The sequence below is a fragment of the Taeniopygia guttata genome, chromosome 16, assembly GCF_048771995.1.
Source record: "Taeniopygia guttata chromosome 16, bTaeGut7.mat, whole genome shotgun sequence".
Classification (NCBI taxonomy): Eukaryota; Metazoa; Chordata; class Aves; order Passeriformes; family Estrildidae; genus Taeniopygia; species Taeniopygia guttata.
The window spans coordinates 5,010,775-5,032,064 of record NC_133041.1 but is presented as its reverse complement, the minus strand read 5'-3'; the positions used below and the strand labels follow the sequence as shown (position 1 = coordinate 5,032,064).

At 48.2% G+C, this 21,290-nt stretch overlaps 1 protein-coding gene across 8 annotated transcripts in view; it reads right to left on the bottom strand.

Annotated features, from left to right (window-relative positions):
• The window catches only part of LOC121470816 (integrin alpha-X), a 65,125-nt gene that overhangs the window by 18,587 nt on the left and 25,248 nt on the right, over positions 1-21,290 (bottom strand). For 3 of the 8 annotated variants that reach the window (XM_072936426.1, XM_072936427.1, XM_072936428.1), the window contains 8 exons: positions 20,094-20,300; positions 18,986-19,116; positions 14,675-14,826; positions 10,856-11,007; positions 9,169-9,300; positions 6,188-6,261; positions 4,624-4,765; positions 978-1,088 (listed from right to left, as the gene is read on the bottom strand). In XM_072936426.1, the coding sequence (XP_072792527.1) occupies positions 978-1,088; positions 4,624-4,765; positions 6,188-6,261; positions 9,169-9,300; positions 10,856-11,007; positions 14,675-14,826; positions 18,986-19,116; positions 20,094-20,300 (1,101 nt within the window). The remainder of the gene's footprint in view (positions 1-977; positions 1,089-4,623; positions 4,766-6,187; positions 6,262-9,168; positions 9,301-10,855; positions 11,008-14,674; positions 14,827-18,985; positions 19,117-20,093; positions 20,301-21,290) is intronic. The other 5 variants (XM_072936429.1, XM_072936430.1, XM_072936432.1 and 2 more) reach the window with 3 other exon arrangements.

Sequence of the window (21,290 nt, the reverse complement as noted above, 5' to 3'; positions counted from 1 at the left end):
AGGTGAGGGACAGGTGAGACATGGACAGGTGGGACATGGACAGGTGAGACACTCACAGTTGTGACACAGGTGTGACACAGGTAACACTGATGACATCACACAGGTAACACTGATGACATCACACAGGTGTGACACACACAGGTAACACGGATGACGTCACACAGGTAACACCGATGACCTCACTCAGGTGTGACACAGGTAACACCGATGGTGTCACACAGGTGTGACACACACAGGTAACACTCACAGGTAACAGTCATGACATCACACAGGTAACACCGATGACATCACACACGTGTGACACTGATGACATCACACAGGTGTGACACTGATGACATCACACAGGTGTGACAAACACAGGTAACAGTCACAGGTAACAGTCATGACGTCACACAGGTAACACTGATGACGTCACTCAGGTGTGACACTGATGACGTCACACAGGTGTGACACACACAGGTGTGACACACACACAGGTGACACTGATGACGTCACACAGGTGTGACACAGGTAACACAGGTAACACCGATGACATCACACAGGTGTGACATTAATGACGTCACACAGGTGTGACACCGATGACATCACACAGGTAACACTGATGACGTCACACAGGTAACACAGGTGACATGGATGACGTCACACAGGTGTGACACACACAGGTGACCCAGGTGACACTCACCTGTCCCCCCCCCCGCAGCACCGGGAGCTGCAGGTGGCACAGGTGTGACACTGATGACATCACACAGGTGTGACACTCACAGGTAACACCAATGACATCACCCAGGTGTGACCCAGGTGACACAGGTGACCCAGGTGACACTCACCTGTCCCCCCCCCCGCAGCAGGGGGGGCTGCAGGTGGCACAGGTGTGACACTGATGACATCACACAGGTAACATTAATGACATGGATGACATCACACAGGTGTGACACACACACAGGTGACCCCGATGACGTCACCCAGGTGACACTCACCTGTCCCCCCCCCCGCAGCAGGGGGGGCTGCAGGTGGCACCGCGTGTGTCGATCCCGACCCGACGGCGGCTCCGAGTGACAGCGCAGAGACCCCGAGCGGGACTGGGGAGACTGGTTTGTACTGGGATATACTGGTTTATACTGGGAGGGACTGGGAGGGACTGGGAGGGACTGGGACGGACTGGGAGGGACTGGGAGGGACTGGGGGGAACTGGGAGGGAACTGGGAGGAACTGGGATATACTGGTTTATACTGGGATGGACTGGGATGGACTGGGAGGGACTGGGAGGGACTGGGGGGAACTGGGAACAAACTGGGACAAACTGGGAGGGACTGGGAGGGAACTGGGATATACTGGTTTGTACTGGGAGGGACTGGGAGGGACTGGGAGGGACTGGGAGGGACTGGGAGAAACTGGGAGGGACTGGTTTATACTGGGAGGGAACTGGGACAAACTGGGATGGACTGGGATGGACTGGGATGGAACTGGGAGGGACTGGGATTGAACTGGGATGGACTGGGATGGACTGGGATATACTGGGAACAAACTGGTTTATACTGGGATGCACTGGAAGGGAACTGGGAGGGACTGGGATGGACTGGGAGGGAAATGGGGGGGACTGGGAGGGAACTGGGAGGGACTGGGAGGGACTGGGATGGACTGGGAGGGACTGGGATGGACTGGGAGGGAACTGGGAGGGACTGGGAGGGAACTGGGATGGACTGGGAGGGAACTGGGATGGACTGGGATGAACTGGGAACAAACTGGGACAAACTGGGAGGGAACTGGGATTGAACTGGGAGGGACTGGGAGGGAACTGGGACAAACTGGGATATACTGGGATATACTGGGATGGACTGGGAACAAACTGGGTTATACTGGGAGGGACTGGGACAGACTGGGATGGACTGGGAGGGAACTGGGAGGGAACTGGGATATACTGGGAGGGACTGGGAGGGACTGGGATGGACTGGGAGGGACTGGGAGGGACTGGGAATGAACTGGGAACAAACTGGGATTGAACTGGGAACAAACTGGGATGGACTGGGAGGGACTGGGAGGGACTGGGATATACTGGGATATACTGGGATATACTGGGATATACTGGGATATACTGGGATATACTGGGATATACTGGTTTTTTGGGGGGATTTTTGGGGGATTTTGGGGATTTTTGGGTGGTTTTTTGGGTGGGTTTTTTTGGGTGTTTTGGGGTGTTTTTGGGGTGTTTTTGGCTATTTTTTTGGTATTTTTTGGGTTGGTTTTGGGTTTTTTTAATGCTATTTTCGGACAGGATTTCTGGGGATTTTTGGGGCTGTTTTGGGTATTTTTTGGGGTATTTTTGTGTGTTTCGGGGCTGTTTTTGGGTTGGTTTTGGGTTGTTTTTGGTTTTTTTGGTGCTATTTTGGGACGGTATTTCCGGGTAATTTCTGGGCTGGTTTTGGGGTATTTTTTGGGTATTTTTTGGGTTGTTTTTGGTTTTTTTGGTGCTATTTTGGGACGGGATTTCTGGGGAGTTTTTGGCTGGTTTTGGGCTGGTTTTGGCTATTTTTTGGATGGGGTTTCTGGGTAATTTTTGGGCTGGTTTGGGGTGTTTTTTGGGCTGTTTTTAGGTGGTTTTTGGCTGGTTTTGGGGTGTTTTTTGTTGTATTTTTTGGTATTTTGGTGCTATTTTGGGACAGGATTTCTGGGGATTTTTGGGTAATTTTCGGGCTGTTTTGGGGTATTTTTGGGCTGGTTTTGGGTATTTTTGGGCTGTTTTTAGGTGTTTTTTGGCTGTTTTTGGGCTGGTTTTGGCTATTTTCGGGGTATTTTTTAGGTTGTTTTTGGGTTTTTTGGTGCTATTTTGCGACAGGATTTCTGGGGATTTTTTGGGCTGTTTTTGGCTATTTTTTGGGTATTTTTTGGGTTGTTTTTGGGTTTTTTGGTGCTATTTTGGGACAGGATTTCTGGGGAATTTTTGGGCTGCTTTGGGGTACTTTTTTTTGTATTTTTTGGGGTTTTTTGGGGGTATTTTGGGTTTTTTTGTGCTATTTTGGGACAGGATTTCTGGGGGATTTCTGGGGGATTTTTGGGAGGTTTTTTGGGTATTTTTGGGCTGTTTTGGGCATTGTTGAGTATTTTTTGGGTATTTTTTCGGTGTTTTTTGTGCTGTTTCGGGGTGTTTTTGGTGCTATTTTTGGACAGGATTTCTGGGTGTTTTTGGGCTGTTTTGGGGTATTTTTTGGGTATTTTTGGGGTATTTTTGGGTCACCTGCAGCAGCTGCAGCCTGCGGAAGCTGAGCGGGGCCGGGTGGCGCAGGAGCAGCCCCGGAGCGAAGGAACTCTCGCGGGTGGTTTTTGGGGTATTTTTTGGTATTTTGGTGCTATTTTGGGACGGGATTTCTGGGGGATTTTTGGGCTGCTTTGGGGTATTTTTGGGGTATTTTTGGGTTTTTTGGTGCTATTTTGGGACGGGGTTTCTGGCGAAATTTTGGGCTGTTTTTGGGTGGTTTTGGGCTGGTTTTAGGTGTTTTTTGGCTGGTTTTGGGGTATTTTTTGTTGTATTTTTTTTGGTATTTTGCTGCTATTTTGGGACGGGGTTTCTAGGGAATTTTTGGGGAATTTTTGGTTGTTTTTTTAGGTATTTTTTGGGGGATGTTTTCGGGTGTTTTTGGTGGTTTTTGGCGCTATTTTGGGACGGGGTTTCTGGGTAATTTCTGGGCTGTTTTTGGGTATTTTTTGGGGTGTTTTTGGTTATTTTTTGGGGGTGTTTTTGGGCTGGTTTTGGGCTGTTTTTGGGGTTTTTTGGTGCTATTTTGGGACAGGATTTCTGGGTGGTTTTGGGCTGGTTTTGGGCTGTTTTTAGGTATTTTTTGTGTGTTTCGGGGCTGTTTTTAGGTTGGTTTTGGGTTGATTTTGGATTTTTTTGGTGCTATTTTGCGACGGTATTTCTGGGTAATTTTTGGGCTGTTTTGGGTATTTTTTGGGGTATTTTTGGGTTTTTTGGTGCTATTCTGGGATGAGATTTCTGGGTGTTTTTGAGGTGTTTTTGGGTTGGTTTTGGGTGGTTTTGGGCTGGTTTTGGGTGGTTTTGGGGATTTTTTTGGGGGTTTTCTTTGGGGTATTTTTGGTGCTAATTTGGGACAGGATTTCTGGGGAATTTCTGGGCTGGTTTTGTGTATTTTTTGGGGTATTTTTTGGGGTATTTTTGGTGTTTTTTGGTGGTATTTTGGGACGGGATTTCTGGGGGATTTCTGGGCGCATTTTTGGGCTGTTTTTAGGTGTTTTTTGGCTGTTCTTGGGTGTTTTTTGGGTTGTTTTGGGGGTTTTTGGTGCTATTTTGGGACGGGGTTTCTGGGGATATTTTGGGTGGTTTTGGGTGTTTTTTGGCGATTTTTTGGGTTGGTTTTGGGTTGCTTTTGGTGTTTTTTGGTGCTATTTTGGGATGGGATTTCTGGGTGTTTTTGGGGTGTTTTTGAGCTGGTTTTGGGTGTTTTTTTGGGCTGGTTTTGGGTGGTTTTTGGGGTCTTTTTGGGCATTTTTGGGTTGTTTTCGGGTGTTTTTTGGTGGTATTTTCGGACAGGATTTCTGGGTAATTTCTGAGCTGTTTTGGGGTATTTTTTGGGCTGGTTTTTGGGTATTTTGGGGGTATTTTTGTGTCACCTGCAGCAGCTGCAGCCTGCGGAAGCTGAGCGGGGCCGGGTGGCGCAGGAGCAGCCCCGGACCGAAGGAACTCTCGCCCGCGTTGCGCAGCCGCAGCCGCAGCTCCAGCGCGTCGCCCTCGCCCACCACCAGCGCCCCCGGCCTGAGGGGGGAAAATAAAAAAATAGTCGGGAAATGGCACAGAAATAGGAAAAAAACCCAAAAATACCCCAAAAACAATTCGGGAAATAGCTCGGAAATCGGCAAAACAAAAACAAAAACAAAACAAAACAAAACAACACCAAAAAACCAAAACAAACAAAAAAAAACCCAAAAAAAAACCCCCAAAAAACCCCAAAACCCCCCAAAAAACCCAAAAACAATTCGGGAAATGGCCCGGAAATCAGCAAAAAAAAAAAAAAAAAAAAAAAAAAAAAAAAAAAAAACACAACAAAAAAAACCAAAAAAGAAAACAAAAACAAAACAAAAAACCCCAAAAAACAATTCGGGAAATAGCCCAAAAATTGGCAAAAAACAAACAAACCAAAAAAAAACCAAAAAACAATTCGGGAAATAGCCTGGAAATTGGCCAAAAAACCCCAAAACAAACCCAAAAACATTTCGAGAAGTAGCCCAGAAATCGGCAAAAAACAAAACAAAACAAAACCAAACCAAACCAAACCAAACAAACAAAACCAAACAAAAAAAAACCAAAAAACAAAAACAAACAAACCAAAACAAAACAAAAGTTTAGAAAATAGCCCAAAAATTGGAAAAAAACCCCAAAACAAAAACAAAAAAAACCCACCCAAAACTAAACAAAACAAACAAAAAAACGCAAACCAGAAAATAACAAAAAAAGACCCAAAACAAAACAAAATTAAAAAACCCCAAAAAACACTAAAAACCAAAAAAATGTGGAAAATAGCCCAGAAACTGGAAAAAAAAAAAAAACACAAAAAAATAACCAAACCAAACCAAAATAATTTCGGAAATAGCCCAGAAATTGACAAAAAAACCCAAAACAACCCAAATCAAAACAAAAAAAAAGCCAAAAAAAATTAAATTTGGAAAATAGCCCAGAAATAGCCAAAAATAAAAATAACTCAGCCCCGATTTCCCCCCAGATTTTTCCCAAATTCTCCCAAATTTTACCCAGATTTTCCCCAATTTTCCCCAATTTTTTCTCCCAATTTTCCCCAATTTTATCCCAATTTTTCCCCAATTATTTCCCCAATTCTACCAAATTTCCCCCTCATTTTTTCCCAAATTTCCCCCCAATTTTACCCAAAATTTACCCCAATTTTTCCATTTTCCCCCCAAATTTTCCCCAATTCCCTCCCCCATTTTACTTCAATTTTCTCCAATTTTCTCCCAATTTTATCCCAATTTTTCCCCAATTATTTCCCCAATTCTCCCAAATTTCCCCCTCATTTTTTTCCCCAAATTTTCCCATTTTTTTCCCATTTTTTCCCCAATATTTCCCCAATTTTTTCCCCATTTCCCCCCAATTTTTTCCCGATTTTCCCCCAATTATTCCCCCCATTTTTTCCCAAAATTTCCCGTTTTTGCCCCAAATCCTGACCCGGAGAAGTTCAGCTGCACCTGCAGCTGATCCTGGCAGACGTTGTCGGTGCCGCAGTCGTGCTCGAACGGCAGCTGCCAACGATTTTGGGGCAAATTTGGGAGTTTTTGGTCAAAAATAAATTAAATCAATATTAAAGAACATCAATTAATTCATTAATTTAAAAAAAAAACCCCGACCACCCCAAAAAAACCCAAAAAAGGCAAATTAAAACAAAAAATTTCCCCCCAAAAATCACAGAAATCCCAAAAAACCCAAATTTCACCCCAAAATCCTCCCAAATCTCCCCAAAACCCCCAAATTCTCCCAAAATCACCCCAAAACCCAAAAGTCCCCTAAAATCCCAATTTTTTGCCCAAATTTCCCCCAAATCCACCCAATTTTCCCCAAAATCCCCCCAAAATCCACCCAATTTCCCCAAATTTCCCCAAATTTCCCCAAAATCCCTCAGAATCCCACAAAATCCCCCCAAAATCTCCCAAAATTCCCTCAAAATCCCCCCAAAATCTCCCAAATTGTCCCAAAATCCCCCAATTTCCCAAAATCCCCCAAAATCTCCCCAAATACCCCAAAATCTCCCAAAAATCCCCAAAATTTCCCCAAAATCCCCCCAAATTTCCCCAAAATCCCCCCAAATTTCCCCAAAATCCCCCAAACTCCCCAATTTTTCCCAAACCCACCCGGAAATCCCTCCAAACCCCTCCCAAAATCCCAAATTTTTTCCAAAATCCCCCCAAGCCCCCCGAATTTCCCCAATTTATCTCAAATTTCTCCCCAATCCCCCCCAATTTTCTCCGATTTTTCACCATTTTCTCCAATTTCCCCAATTCCCCCCAATTTTCTCTGTTTTTCCTCCATTATTTCCCCAATTTCCCCAAATCCCCCCAATTTTCCCCAATTTCCCCGTATTTTCCCCAATTTCCCCAAATTCCCCCAATTTCCCGATTTTCCAAAACCCCCCCCAATTTTCTCCAATTTTCCCCCATTATTTCCCCAATCCCCAATTTCCCAATCCCCAATTTCCCCAATTCCCGATTTTCCCCAATTCCCGATTTTCCCAATTCCCCCCAAAATTCCCCCCAATTCCCCAATTTCCCAATTTTCCCCAATTTCCCCAATTCCCAATTCCCCCAATTCCCAATTTCCCCAATTTCCCCGGAATTCCCCCCAATCCCCAATTTCCCCAATCCCCAATTTCCCAATTTCCCCAGAATTCCCCCCAATTTTCCCCAATTCCCAATTTTCCCAATTTCCCCAATTTCCTGATTTTCCCAATTCCCAATTTTACTAATTTCCCCGGAATTCCCCCCAATATTCCCCAATTCCCCCCAATTTTCCCCAATCCCCGATTTTCCCAATCCCCCTGGAATTCCCGATTTTCCCCAATTTCCCCAATTTCCCCCAATTCCCCCCAATTCCCAATTTCCCCAATTCCTGGAATTCCCCAATTTCCCCAGAATTCCCCCCAATATTTCCCTGATTTTCCCCAATTCCCGATTTCCCCAATTCCCCCGGAATTCCCCCCAATTCCCAATTTTCCCCAATTTTCCCAATTTCCCTGATTTACCCAATCCCCCCAGAATTCCCGATTTTCCCAATCCCCCCAGAATTCCCCAATTTCCCAATTTCCCAATCTCCCTGGAATTCCCCCCAATTTTCCCCAATTTCCCAATCCCTAATTTCCCCAATTTCCCTGGAATTCCCCCTAATCCCCCCAATCCCCAATTTCCCAAAACCCCTGGAATTCCCAATTTTCCCAGATTTTCCCAATCCCCCCAAATTCCTGATTTTCCCCAATTTTCCCAATTCCCCCAATTCCCGATTTCCCCAATCCCTCTGGAATTCCCCCCAATTTTCCCAATCCCCCCAGAATTCCCCCCAATTTCCCAATTTCCCCAATTCCCGATTTTTCCCAGATTTCCCCAATCCCCGATTTTCCCAATCCCCAATTTCCCAATTTCCCCAATCCCCCCCAATTTCCCGATTTTCCCAATTTTCCCAATCCCCCCAGAATTTCCAATTTCCCCCAATTTCCACAATTCCCCCCAATTCCCAATTTCCCCATTTTCCCAACCCCTCGGAATTCCCCCAATTCCCAATTTCCCCAATCCCCCCGTAATTCCCCCCAATTTCCCAATTTCCCAATCCCCCCAGAATTTGCCCCAATTTCCCAATTCCCGATTTCCCCAATCCCCCTGGAATTCCCCCCAATTTCCCCGATTTTCCCCATTTTCCCGATTTTCCCCAATCCCCCCCAATTCCCGATTTTCCCCAATTTCCCCAACCCCCTGGAGTCCACCCCAATTTCCCTGATTTTCCCCAATTCCCAATTTTCCCAATCCCCCCAGAATTTCCCCCAATTTCCCAATTCCCAATTTTCCCAATCCCCCCCATTTTTCCCCCAATTCCTGATTTTCCCAATCCCCCCGGAATCTCCGAAAATTCCTGATTTTCCCCAATTTTCCCAATCCCCCCAGAATTCCCAATTTTCCCAATCCCCCCAATTTCCCTGATTTTCCCCAATTCCCGATTTTCCCAATCCCCCCCATTTTTTCCCCAATTCCCCCCAATTCCCCAATTCCCAACCCCCCGGAATTCCCCCCAATTCCCCAATTTCCCAATTTTCCCAGAATTCCCCCCAACTCCCGATTTTTCCCAATTTTCCCAACCCCCCAGAATTCCCGATTTTCCCCAATTTCCCCAATTTCCCCGGAATTCCCCCCAATTCCCCCCAATCCCCAATTCCCCAATTTCCCAATCCCCCCAATTTCCCGAATGTCCCCCATTTTCCCAATTCCCAGAATTCCCAATTTCCCCAATTTCCCCGGAATTCCCCCCAATTCCCAATTTCCCCAATTTCCCAATCCCCAATTTCCCCAATTCCCAATTTCCCCAATTTTCCCAATTTTCCCCAATTCCCAACCCCCCAGAATCCCCAATTTTCCCGATTTCCCCGGAATTCGCCCCAATTCCATTCCCACCGTTGCGCTCAGTTGGGCGTCGGATCCGGGGCCGATTTGGGGTCGGAGCCCCCCGGAGCCCCCCAGGGGGTCCCCACGACCCCCAAAGGTCACGCGGAGGGTCAGGGGGGTCATCGTGTCCTGGGGGCACCCCTGGACCCCAAAATTAACCAAATTTAACCAAAATCACCCAAATTCACCCCAAAAATTCACCCCCAGGGTCAGCGTGTCCTGGGGGCACCCCTGAACCCCAAAATGAACCAAAATCACCCAAATTCACCCCAAAAATTCACCCCCGGGCTCAGCGTGTCCTGGGGGCACCCCTGAACCCCAAAATTAACCAAAATGTGCCAAATTCACCCCAAAAATTCACCCCCGGGGTCAGCGTGTCCTGGGGGCACCCCTGAACCCCAAAAATTCCCAAAATTAACCAAAATCACCCAAATTCACCCCAAAAATTCACCCCCGGGCTCAGCGTGTCCTGGGGGCACCCCTGAACCCCAAAAATTGCAAATTTAACAAAAAAACCCCAAATTCACCCCAAAAATTCCCCCAATTTTTCCTCACGATTTTTACCAATTTTTCCCCAATTTTTCCCCAGTTTCTCTCTGATTTTTCCCGATTTTCCCCCAATTTCTCTCAGATTTTTTTACCGATTTCCCCCTGATTTTTCCCCAATTTTTCTCGTATTTTTTACCGATTTTTCCCTTTCCCCCAATTTTTCTCAGTTTTTTTATCGCTTTTCCCACAATTTCCCCCTCAATTTTTGTCAATTTTTTACCAATTTTTTCCCAAATTCGTCCAATTTTTCTCAGATTTTCCCCCGATTTTTCCCCAATTTTCCCCCCCAATTTTTCTTTGATTTTTTACCAATTTTTCCCCGATTTTCCCCCAACTTCTGTCATATTTTTCCCCCATTTTCCCCCCAATTTTTGTCAATTTTTTACCAATTTCCCCCCAGTTTTCCCCCAATTTCTCTCTGATTTTTCCCGATTTTCCCCCCAATTTTTCTCAGATTTGTTTACCAATTTTCCCTGATTTCCCCCCAATTTTTGTCAATTTTTTACCATTTTTTCTCAGATTTTCCCAAGATTTTTCTCCGATTTTGCCCCAATTTCTCTCAGATTTTTCTCCCAATTTTTCTCAGATTTTTTACCGATTTTTCCCCAATTTTCCCCCAATTTTTCTTGTTTTTTTTACCGATTTTCCCCCAATTTTTCTCAGATTTTTCCCCGATTTTCCCCCCAATTTTTGTCAATTTTTTTACCAATTTTTCCCCAAATCCCCCCAATTTCTCTCAGATTTTTCCCTGATTTTTCCCCAATTTTTCCCCCAAATTTTTCCAGATTTTTTACCAATTTTTCCCCAAATCCCCCCAATTTTTCTCAGATTTTTTACCATTTTTCTCAGATTTTTTCCCCAATTTCCCCCAATTTTTCTCAGACTTTTTACCGATTTTCCCCCAATTTTTCTCAGATTTTTTACCAATTTTTCCCCAATTTTCCTCCAATTTCTCTCTGATTTTTCCGTGATTTTCCTTCAATTTTTCTCAGATTTTTGACTGATTTTTCCCTGATTTCCCCCCAATTTTTGTCAATTTTTTACCGATTTTTCCCTGATTTTCCCCCAATTTTTACCTGATTTCCCCCAATTTTCCCCCGATTTCCCCGATTTTCCCAAAACCGCCGTTTTTCCCCCCAAACCGCACCCTGTGGAAGAGCCGCAGGTCGCGGCAGCTGCGGCCGAGCCCCATCACCAAAGTTCCGTTTTCGGCCGTTTCTGCCCCAAAATCGGCGCGAGGCCGAACGCGGTCGGGATCCAGCCGGGCCCGGAACCAGAGACGGGCCGAGAGCGCCGAGCCTGGAATGGGCGGAAAAATGGGAATTTGGGAAAAATAACGGGAATTTGGGAAAAGGGGGAATTTGGGAAAATAATGGGAATTCGGGAATTTGGGAAAATGGGAAAAGGAGGAAAAATAATGGGAATTTGGGAAAAAATGGGAATTCGGGAATTTGGGAAAATGGGGGAAATGGGAATTTGGGGAATTTGGGAAAAAATAATGGGAATTTGGGAAAATAACGGGAATTTGGGAAAATGGGGGAAAAATGGGAATTTGGGAAAATGGGAATTTGGGAAAATGGGGAAAAATGGGAATTTGGGAAAATAACGGGAATTTGGGGAAATTTGGGGGGAAGTTTTGGGATTTGGGAAAATGGGAATTTGGGAAAATGGGAATTTGGGAAAAGGAGGAAAAATGGGGATTCGAGAAAAGGCAGTAAAATAACGGGAATTTGGGAAAATGGGAATTCGGGAAAAGGAGGAAAAATGGGAATTTGGGAAAAGGGGAATTTGGGAAAATAACGGGAATTTGGGAAAAGGGGAGAATGGGAATTTGGGAAATAGCGGGAAATTGGGAATTTGGGGGGAAATTGGGGATTTTGGGGGGAAATTGGAGGAAAATTGGGGGGATATTGGAAACAGTTGGGGAGAATTGGGGAAAATTGCGGAAAATTGGGAACATTTGGGGGAAATTGGGGAGAATTTGGGAAAATTGGAGGAAAATGGGGGAAAAATTAGGGGAAATTTGGGGAAAGTTTGGGGGAAATTGGGGAAAATTGTGAAAAATTAGGGAAAATTAGGGGAAATTTGGGGTAATTTAGGAATTTTGGGGAATTTGGGGGATTTGGGAGCAATTTGGGGTCTCCAGGTACGGATTTCGGGGTTCAGGTGAGGATTTTGGGGCTCAGGTGAGGATTTTGGGATTTTGGGGTACACCTGAGGATTTTGGGGTCTCACCGAAGGTGTCAGGTGAGGCTTTGCTGAGGTTGAAGCACACCTGGGCCACGCCCACGGGGGTTCAGGTGAGGTTTGGGGTGGGATTTTGGGATTCAGGTGAGGATTTTGGGGTTCAGGTGAGGTTTGGGGTTCAGGTGAGGATTTCAGGGTTCAGGTGTGGATTTTTGGGTTTCAGGTGTGGTTCAGGTGAGGATTTCGGGGTTCAGGTGAGGATTTTTGGGGTTCAGGTGAAGTTTGGGGTGGGATTTTGGGGGTTCAGGTGTGGATTTTTGGGATTCAGGTGAGGTTTGAGTTGGGATTTTGGGGTTCAGGTGAGGGATTTTGGGGCTCAGGTGAGGATTTTGGGGTTCAGGTGAGGATTTTGGGGTTCAGGTGAGGTTTGGGGTGGGATTTTGGGGTTCAGGTGAGGATTTTTGGAGCTCAGGTGTGGTTCAGGTGAGGTTTTTTGGGGTTCAGGTGAGGATTTGGGGTTCAGGTGAGGATTTTTGGGGTTCAGGTGAGGATTTTTGGGGTTCAGGTGAGGATTTCGGGGCTCAGGTGAGGTTTGGGGTGGGATTTTGGGGTTCAGGTGAGGATTTCGGGGCTCAGGTGAGGATTTTTGGGGTACAGGTGAGGATTTTTGGGGTTCAGGTGAGGTTTGGGATGGGATTTTGGGGTTCAGGTGAGGATTTTGGGGTATAGGTGAGGATTTTTGGGGTTCAGGTGAGGATTTGGGGGCTCAGGTGAAGATTTGGGGGTTCAGGTGGGGTTCAGGTGTGGATTTTGGGGTTCAGGTGAAGTTTGGGGTGGGATTTTGGGGTTCAGGTGAGGATTTTTGGGGTTCAGGTGAGGTTTGGGGTGGAATTTTGGGGCTCAGGTGAGGATTTTTGGGTTTCAGGTGTGGTTCAGGTGAGGATTTTGGGGCTCAGGTGAGGATTTTGGGGTACAGGTGAGGTTCAGGTGAGGATTTTGGGGTTCAGGTGAGCTTTGGGTTGGAATTTTGGGGTTCAGGTGAGGATTTTTGGGATTTTGGGGTCTCACCGAAGGTGTCAGGTGAGGCTTTGCTGAGGTTGAAGCACACCTGGGCCACGCCCACGGGGGGCTCAGGTGAGGATTTTGGGGTTCAGGTGTGGAATTTTGGGGTTCAGGTGAAGATTTTTGGGGTTCAGGTGTGGTTCAGGTGTGGATTTTGGGGCTCAGGTGAGGATTTTTGGGGTTCAGGTGAGGTTTGGGGTGGGATTTTGGGGCTCAGGTGAAGATTTTTGGGGTTCAGGTGATGTTTTCAGGGCTCAGGTGAGGATTTTTGGGGCTCAGGTGAGTTTCAGGTGTGGATTTTGGGGTTCAGGTGTGGTTCAGGTGAGGATTTTGGGGTTCAGGTGATGTTTTCGGGGCTCAGGTGAGGATTTTGGGGTTCAGGTGAGGATTTCGGGGTTCAGGTGAGGATTTTTGGGGTTCAGGTGAGGATTTCGGGGCTCAGGTGAGGATTTTGGGGTTCAGGTGAGGTTTGGGGGTACAGGTGGCGTTCAGGTGAGGATTTTGGGGTACACCTGAGGATTTTTGGGATTTTGGGGTCTCACCGAAGGTGTCAGGTGAGGCTTTGCTGAGGTTGAAGCACACCTGGGCCACGCCCACGGGGGGCTCAGGTGAGGATTTTTGGGGCTCAGGTGTGGTTCAGGTGAGGATTTTTGGGGTACAGGTGAGGATTTTTGGGGTTCAGGTGAGAATTTCGGGGTTCAGGTGATGTTTTCGGGGTTCAGGTGAGAATTTTGGGGTTCAGGTGAGGATTTTGGGGTTCAGGTGAGGATTTTTGGGGTTCAGGTGAGGATTTGGGGTGGGATTTTGGGGTTCAGGTGTGGATTTTTGGGGTTCAGGTGAGGATTTGGGGGTTCAGGTGAAGTTTGGGGTGGGATTTTGGGGCTCAGGTGAGGATTTTGGGGGGTTCAGGTGTGGATTTTTGGGGTACAGGTGAGGTTCAGGTGAGGATTTTGGGGCTCAGGTGAGGATTTTTGGGGTTCAGGTGAGGATTTTGGGGTTCAGGTGAGGATTTTGGGGTACACCTGAGGGTTTTTGGGATTTTGGGGTCTCACCGAAGGTGTCAGGTGAGGCTTTGCTGAGGTTGAAGCACACCTGGGCCACGCCCACGGGGGGCTCAGGTGAGGATTTTGGGGTTCAGGTGAGGATTTTTGGGGCTCAGTTGAGGATTTTTGGGGTCCAGGTGTGGTTCAGGTGTGGATTTTTGGGGTTCAGGTGAGGATTTTGGGGTTCAGGTGGGGTTCAGGTGTGGATTTTGGGGTTCAGGTGTGGATTTTTGGGGTTCAGGTGAGGATTTTGGGGCTCAGGTGAGGATTTTGGGGTTCAGGTGAGGATTTTTGGGGTTCAGGTGAGGATTTTGGGGCTCAGGTGAGGTTCAGGTGAGGATTTTTGGGATTCAGGTGTGGTTCAGGTGAGGATTTTGGGGTACAGGTGAGGATTGGGGTGGGATTTTGGGGTTCAGGTGAGAATTTTTGGGTACACCTGAGGGGTTTGGGGTACACCTGAGGATTTTGGGGTCTCACCGAAGGTGTCAGGTGAGGCTTTGCTGAGGTTGAAGCACACCTGGGCCACGCCCACAGGGGGCTCAGGTGAGGATTTTGGGGTTCAGGTGAGGATTTATGGGGCTCAGGTGAGTTTCACGTGTGGATTTTGGGGTTCAGGTGAAGTTTGGGGTACAGGTGAGGTTCAGGTGAGGATTTTTGGGATTTTGGGGTCTCACCGAAGGTGTCAGGTGAGGCTTTGCTGAGGTTGAAGCACACCTGGGCCACGCCCAGCGGCTCCCGAAGCTCCGCCCCCTCGGGGCACTCCCGGGCCGGGATCACCTGAGGCGCGAAGGTGACGCTGAGACGCACCTGGAGCAGCGGCGGCGACCTGCGGGCACCCCAAAATTCACCCCAAATTCACCCAAAATTCACCCAAAAATCACCCAAAATTCACCCCAAATTCACCCCAAAATTCACCCAAAATTCACCCCAAATTCACCCAAAATTCACCCCAAAATTCACCCCAAATTCACCCAAAATTCACCCAAAATTCACCCAAAATTCACCCCAGAACTCACCTGGGCACCCCAAATTCACCCAAAATTCACCCCAAAATTCACCCCAAAATTCACCCCAAAACTCACCTGGGCACCCCAAAATTCACCCAAAATTCACCCAAAATTCACCCCAAATTCACCCCAAAACTCACCCAAAATTCACCCAAAATTCACCCAAAATTCACCCAAAATTCACCCCAAATTCACCCCAAATTCACCCAAAATTCACCCAAAATTCACCCCAAATTCACCCCAAATTCACCCAAAATTCACCCAAAATTCACCCCAAAATTCACCCAAAATTCACCCAAAATTCACCCCAAAATTCACCCAAAATTCACCCCAAATTCACCCCAAATTCACCCAAAATTCACCCAAAATTCAGCCCAAAATTCACCCAAAATTCACCCCAAAATTCACCCAAAATTCACCCCAAAATTCACCCAAAATTCACCCCAAAATTCACCCAAAATTCACCCCAAAATTCACCCAAAATTCACCCCAAAATTCACCCAAAATTCACCCAAAATTCACCCAAAATTCACCCCAAAATTCACCCAAAATTCACCCAAAACTCACCTGGGCACCCCAAAATTCACCCAAAATTCACCCAAAATTCACCCCAAAATTCACCCCAAAATTCACCCAAAATTCACCCCAAAATTCACCCAAAATTCACCCCAAAATTCACCCAAACTTCACCCCAAAATTCACCCCAAAATTCACCCCAAAATTCACCCAAAATTCACCCCAAAATTCACCCCAAAATTCACCCCAAAATTCACCCAAAATTCACCCCAAAATTCACCCCAAAATTCACCCAAAATTCACCCAAAATTCACCCAAAATTCACCCAAAATTCACCCCAAAATTCACCCCAAAATTCACCCCAAAATTCACCCCAAAATTCACCTGGGCACCCCAAAATTCACCCAAAATTCACCCCAAATTCACCCAAAATTCACCCCAAAATTCACCTGGGAACCCCAAAATTCACCCCAAAATTCACCCCAAAATTCACCCAAAATTCACCCAAAATTCACCCCAAAATTCACCCAAAATTCACCCCAAATTCACCCAAAATTCACCCCAAAATTCACCCCAAAACTCACCTGGGCACCCCAAAATTCACCCCAAAATTCACCCAAAATTCACCCAAAATTCACCCCAAAATTCACCCAAAATTCACCCCAAAATTCACCCAAAATTCACCCAAAATTCACCCAAAATTCACCCCAAAATTCACCCAAAATTCACCCAAAATTCACCCAAAATTCACCCCAAATTCACCCCAAAATTCACCCAAAATTCACCCAAAATTCACCCCAAAATTCACCCCAAAACTCACCTGGGCACCCCAAAATTCACCCCAAAATTCACTCAAAATTCACCCAAAATTCACCCAAAATTCACCCAAAATTCACCCAAAATTCACCCAAAATTCACCCAAAATTCACCCCAAAATTCACCCCAAAATCACCCAAAATTCACCCAAAATTCACCCCAAAATTCACCCAAAATTCACCCCAAAATTCACCAAAAATTCACCCCAAAATTCACCCAAAATTCACCTGGGCACCCCAAAATTCACCCAAAATTCACCCAAAATTCACCCCAAAATTCACCCAAAATTCACCCAAAATTCACCCAAAATTCACCCCAAAATTCACCCAAAATTCACCCAAAATTCACCCCAAAATTCACCCCAAAATTCACCCCAAAATTCACCCAAAATTCACCTGGGCACCCCAAAATTCACCCAAAATTCACCCCAAATTCACCCAAAATTCACCCCAAAATTCACCCAAAATTCACCCCAAAATTCACCCAAAATTCACCCCAAAATTCACCCCAAAATTCACCCCAAAATTCACCCAAAATTCACCCCAAAATTCACCCCAAAATTCACCCAAAATTCACCCCAAAATTCACCCAAAATTCACCCAAAATTCACCCCAAAATTCACCCAAAATTCACCCCAAAATTCACCCCAAAATTCACCCCAAAATTCACCCCAAAATTCACCCAAAATTCACCCCAAAATTCACCCCAAAATTCACCCAAAATTCACCCCAAAATTCACCCAAAATTCACCCCAAAATTCACCTGGGCACCCCAAAATTCACCCCAAAATTCACCCAAAATTCACCCAAAATTCACCCAAAATTCACCCCAAAATTCACCCAAAATTCACCCAAAATTCACCCCAAAACTCACCCAAAATTCACCCAAAATTCACCCCAAAACTCACCCCAAAATTCACCAAAAATTCACCCAAAATTCACCCCAAATTCACCCCAAAATTCACCCCAAAATTCACCCCAAAATTCACCCAAAATTCACCCCAAAACTCACCCCAAAATTCACCCAAAATTCACCTGGGCACCCCAAAATTCACCCAAAATTCACCCAAAATTCACCCCAAAATTCACCCCAAAATTCACCCAAAATTCACCCAAAATTCACCCAAAATTCACCTGGGCACCCCAAAATTCACCTGGGCACCCCAAAACTCACCCCAAAACTCACCTGGGCACCCCAAAACTCACCTGGGCACCCCAAAATTCACCCAAAATTCACCCAAAATTCACCTGGGCACCCCAAAAACTCACCTGGGAACCCAAAAACTCACCTGGGCACCCCAAAATTCACCTGGGCACCTCAAAAATGGACCCAAAACTCACCTGGGCACCCCAAAACTCACCTGGGGCACCCAAAAACTCACCTCGGCACCCCAAAATGGACCCAAAATTCACCCCAAAAACTCACCTGGGCACCCCAAAAAATCACCTGGACTCACCTGAGCAGCAGCACCTGGCCCAGGTGAGTTCTGGGTGGTTTTGGGGTGGATTTTGGGTGGATTTTGGGTGGATTTTAGGTGATTTTAGGCAGTTTTGGGTGGTTTCAGATGGATTTTTGGGTGGATTTTTTGGGATTTTTTTGGATTTTGGGTCACCTGGACTCACCTGAGCAGCAGCACCTGGCCCAGGTGAGTTCTGGGTGGTTTTGGGTGGATTTTGGGTGGATTTTGAGTGGATTTTTTTTTGGATTTTGGGTAATTTTGGGTGGTCAGGGGTCACCTGGACTCACCTGAGCAGCAGCACCTGGGCCAGGTGAGTTCTGGGTGATTTTTGGGTGGTTTTTGGGTTATTTTGGGTGGATTTTTTTGGATTTTGGGTGATTTTGTTGGATTTTGGGCAGTTTTGGGTGGATTTTGGGTGGATTTTTTGGGATTTTTTTGGATTTTGGGTCACCTGGACTCACCTGAGCAGCAGCACCTGGCCCAGGTGAGTTCTGGGTGGATTTTGGGCGGATTTGGGTGGAATTTTTGGTATTTTGGCTGATTTTTGGGCAGTTTTGGATGGATTTTGTTGGATTTTGTTGGATTTTGGGTGGATTTTGGGTGATTTTTTTGGATTTTGGGCAGTCTGGGGTCACCTGGACTCACCTGAGCAGCAGCACCTGGCCCAGGTGAGTTCTGGGTGGTTTCAGGTGGATTTTTGGGCAGTTTTGGGTGATTTTGGGGCAATTTTGGATGATTTTGGGTGGATTTTTTGGGATTTTGGGTGTAATTTTTGGGATTTTGGGCTGTCTGGGGTCACCTGGACTCACCTGAGCAGCAGCACCTGGCCCAGGTGAGTTCTGGGTGGTTTCAGATGGATTTTTGGGTGATTTTGATGGATTGTGGGTGGATTTTTTGGGATTTTGGGTTGATTTTTTTGGATTTTGGGTGATTTTGGGTGGATTTTTTGGGATTTTTTTGGATTTTTTTGGATTTTGGGTCACCTGGACTCACCTGAGCAGGAGCACCTGGCCCAGGTGAGTTCTGGGTGGATTTTGGGTGGATTTTGGGTGATTTTGATGGATTTTGGGTGATTTTAGGCAGTTTTGGGTGGTTTTGGGTGGATTTTGTTGGATTTTGTTGGATTTTGGGTGGATTTTTTGGGATTTTTTTGGGATTTTTTTGGATTTTGGGTCACCTGGACTCACCTGAGCAGCAGCACCTGGTCCCGCGCCCCCACCGCCAGGTCGGGCAGGTGATCCCCGCTCAGGTCACGCCCCCCGCTCAGCGATTGGCCGAAAAATTGGGGCTGGGACGGGAACCGGGAACCCGAAATGCGCTGGACAGGTGAGACATGGACAGGTGAGACATGGACAGGTGAGATGGGACAGGTGAGACATGGACAGGTGAGATGGGACAGGTGCCCCCAGGTGCCCCCCAGGTACCCCCCAGGTGCCCCCCAGGTACCCCCCAGGTGCCCCCCAGGTACCCCCAGGTGCCCTCAGGTACCCCCAGGTGCCCCCAGGTGCCCCTCAGGTGCCCCCAGGTGCCCCTCACCTGCCCCAGGTGCCCCCAGGTACCCCCCAAGTGCCCCCAGGTGAGCTCCCACCTCCCCCAGGTGCCCTCAGGTGCCCTCAGGTGCCCCCCAGGTGCCCCCAGGTGCCCCCAGGTGCCCCCAGGTGTGCCCCACTCACCTGCACCACCCCCACAGGTACCCCCCAGGTGCCCTCCAGGTGTGCCCAGGTGCCCCCCAGGTGCCCCCAGGTGTGCCCCACTCACCTGTCCCACCTCCCCCAGGTGCCCCCAGGTGTGCCCAGGTGTGCCACACTCACCTGCCCCACCTGCCCCAGGTGCCCTCAGGTGACCCCAGGTGTCCCCAGGTGTGCCCCAGGTGTGCCCAGGTGTGCCCAGGTGTGCCCAGGTGTGCCCAGGTGTGCCCAGGTACCCCCCAGGTGCCCCCAGGTGAGCCCAGGTGTGCCCAGGTGCCCTCAGGTGCCCTCAGGTGCCCCCAAGTTCCCCCCAGGTGCCCCCCAGGTGCCCCCAGGTGCCCCCAGGTGCCACCAGGTGAGTTCCCACCTGCCCCAGGTGGCCCCCCAGGTGTGCCCAGGTACCTCCAGGTGAGTCCTCACCTGCCCCAGATGCCTCCAGGTGCCCCCAGGTGCCCCCAGGTGCCCCCAGGTGTGCCCAGGTGTGCCCAGGTGCCCCCAGGTGTGTTCCAGGTGCCCTCAGGTGCCCCCAGGTGTCCCCCAAGTGCCCCCCAGGTGCCCCCAGGTGCCCCCAGGTGCCCCCAGGTGTGCCCAGGTGTGCCCCACTCACCTGCACCACCTCCCCCAGGTGCCCGCCAGGTGCGCCCCTGAACAGGTAAACGGCTCCGTGCCCGTCGTCCTCCAGAGGTGCCCCCACGGCCACCTGGGGACAGGTGAGCCCGTCCAGGTGGGACAGGTGAGCCAGGCTGGCACCGAAACGGCCGTGGGGGTGCCCAGGTGAGCCCCGGAGGGCCCGAGGGCAGCGCAGGTGAGGGGCCTGAGGGGACAGGTGAGACAGGTGAGGTGGGACAGGTGAGACATGGACAGGTGAGATGGGACAGGTGAGATTGGACAGGTGAGACATGGACAGGTGAGATGGGACAGGTGAGATGGGACAGGTGAGACAGGTGAGATGGGACAGGTGAGACATGGACAGGTGAGATGGGACAGGTGAGACATGGACAGGTGAGACATGGACAGGTGAGATGGGACAGGTGAGATGGGACAGGTGAGACATGGACAGGTGAGATGGGACAGGTGAGATGGGACAGGTGAGACATGGACAGGTGAGACATGGACAGGTGAGATGGGACAGGTGAGATGGGACAGGTGAGACATGGACAGGTGAGACATGGACAGGTGAGATGGGACAGGTGAGATGGGACAGGTGAGATGGGACAGGTGAGATGGGACAGGTGAGACATGGACAGGTGAGACACGGACAGGTGAGACATGGACAGGTGAGACATGGACAGGTGAGATGGGACAGGTGAGACATGGACAGGTGAGATGGGACAGGTGAGACATGGACAGGTGAGACGGGACAGGTGAGACATGGACAGGTGAGATGGGACAGGTGAGATGGGACAGGTGAGACATGGACAGGTGAGACATGGACAGGTGAGACATGGACAGGTGAGACATGGACAGGTGAGATGGGACAGGTGAGACATGGACAGGTGAGACATGGACAGGTGAGATGGGACAGGTGAGAAATGGACAGGTGAGATGGGACAGGTGAGACATGGACAGGTGAGACATGGACAGGTGAGATGGGACAGGTGAGATGGGACAGGTGAGACATGGACAGGTGAGATGGGACAGGTGAGATGGGACAGGTGAGACATGGACAGGTGAGACATGGACAGGTGAGATGGGACAGGTGAGATGGGACAGGTGAGACATGGACAGGTGAGACATGGACAGGTGAGACATGGACAGGTGAGATGAGACAGGTGAGGTGGGACAGGTGAGACATGGACAGGTG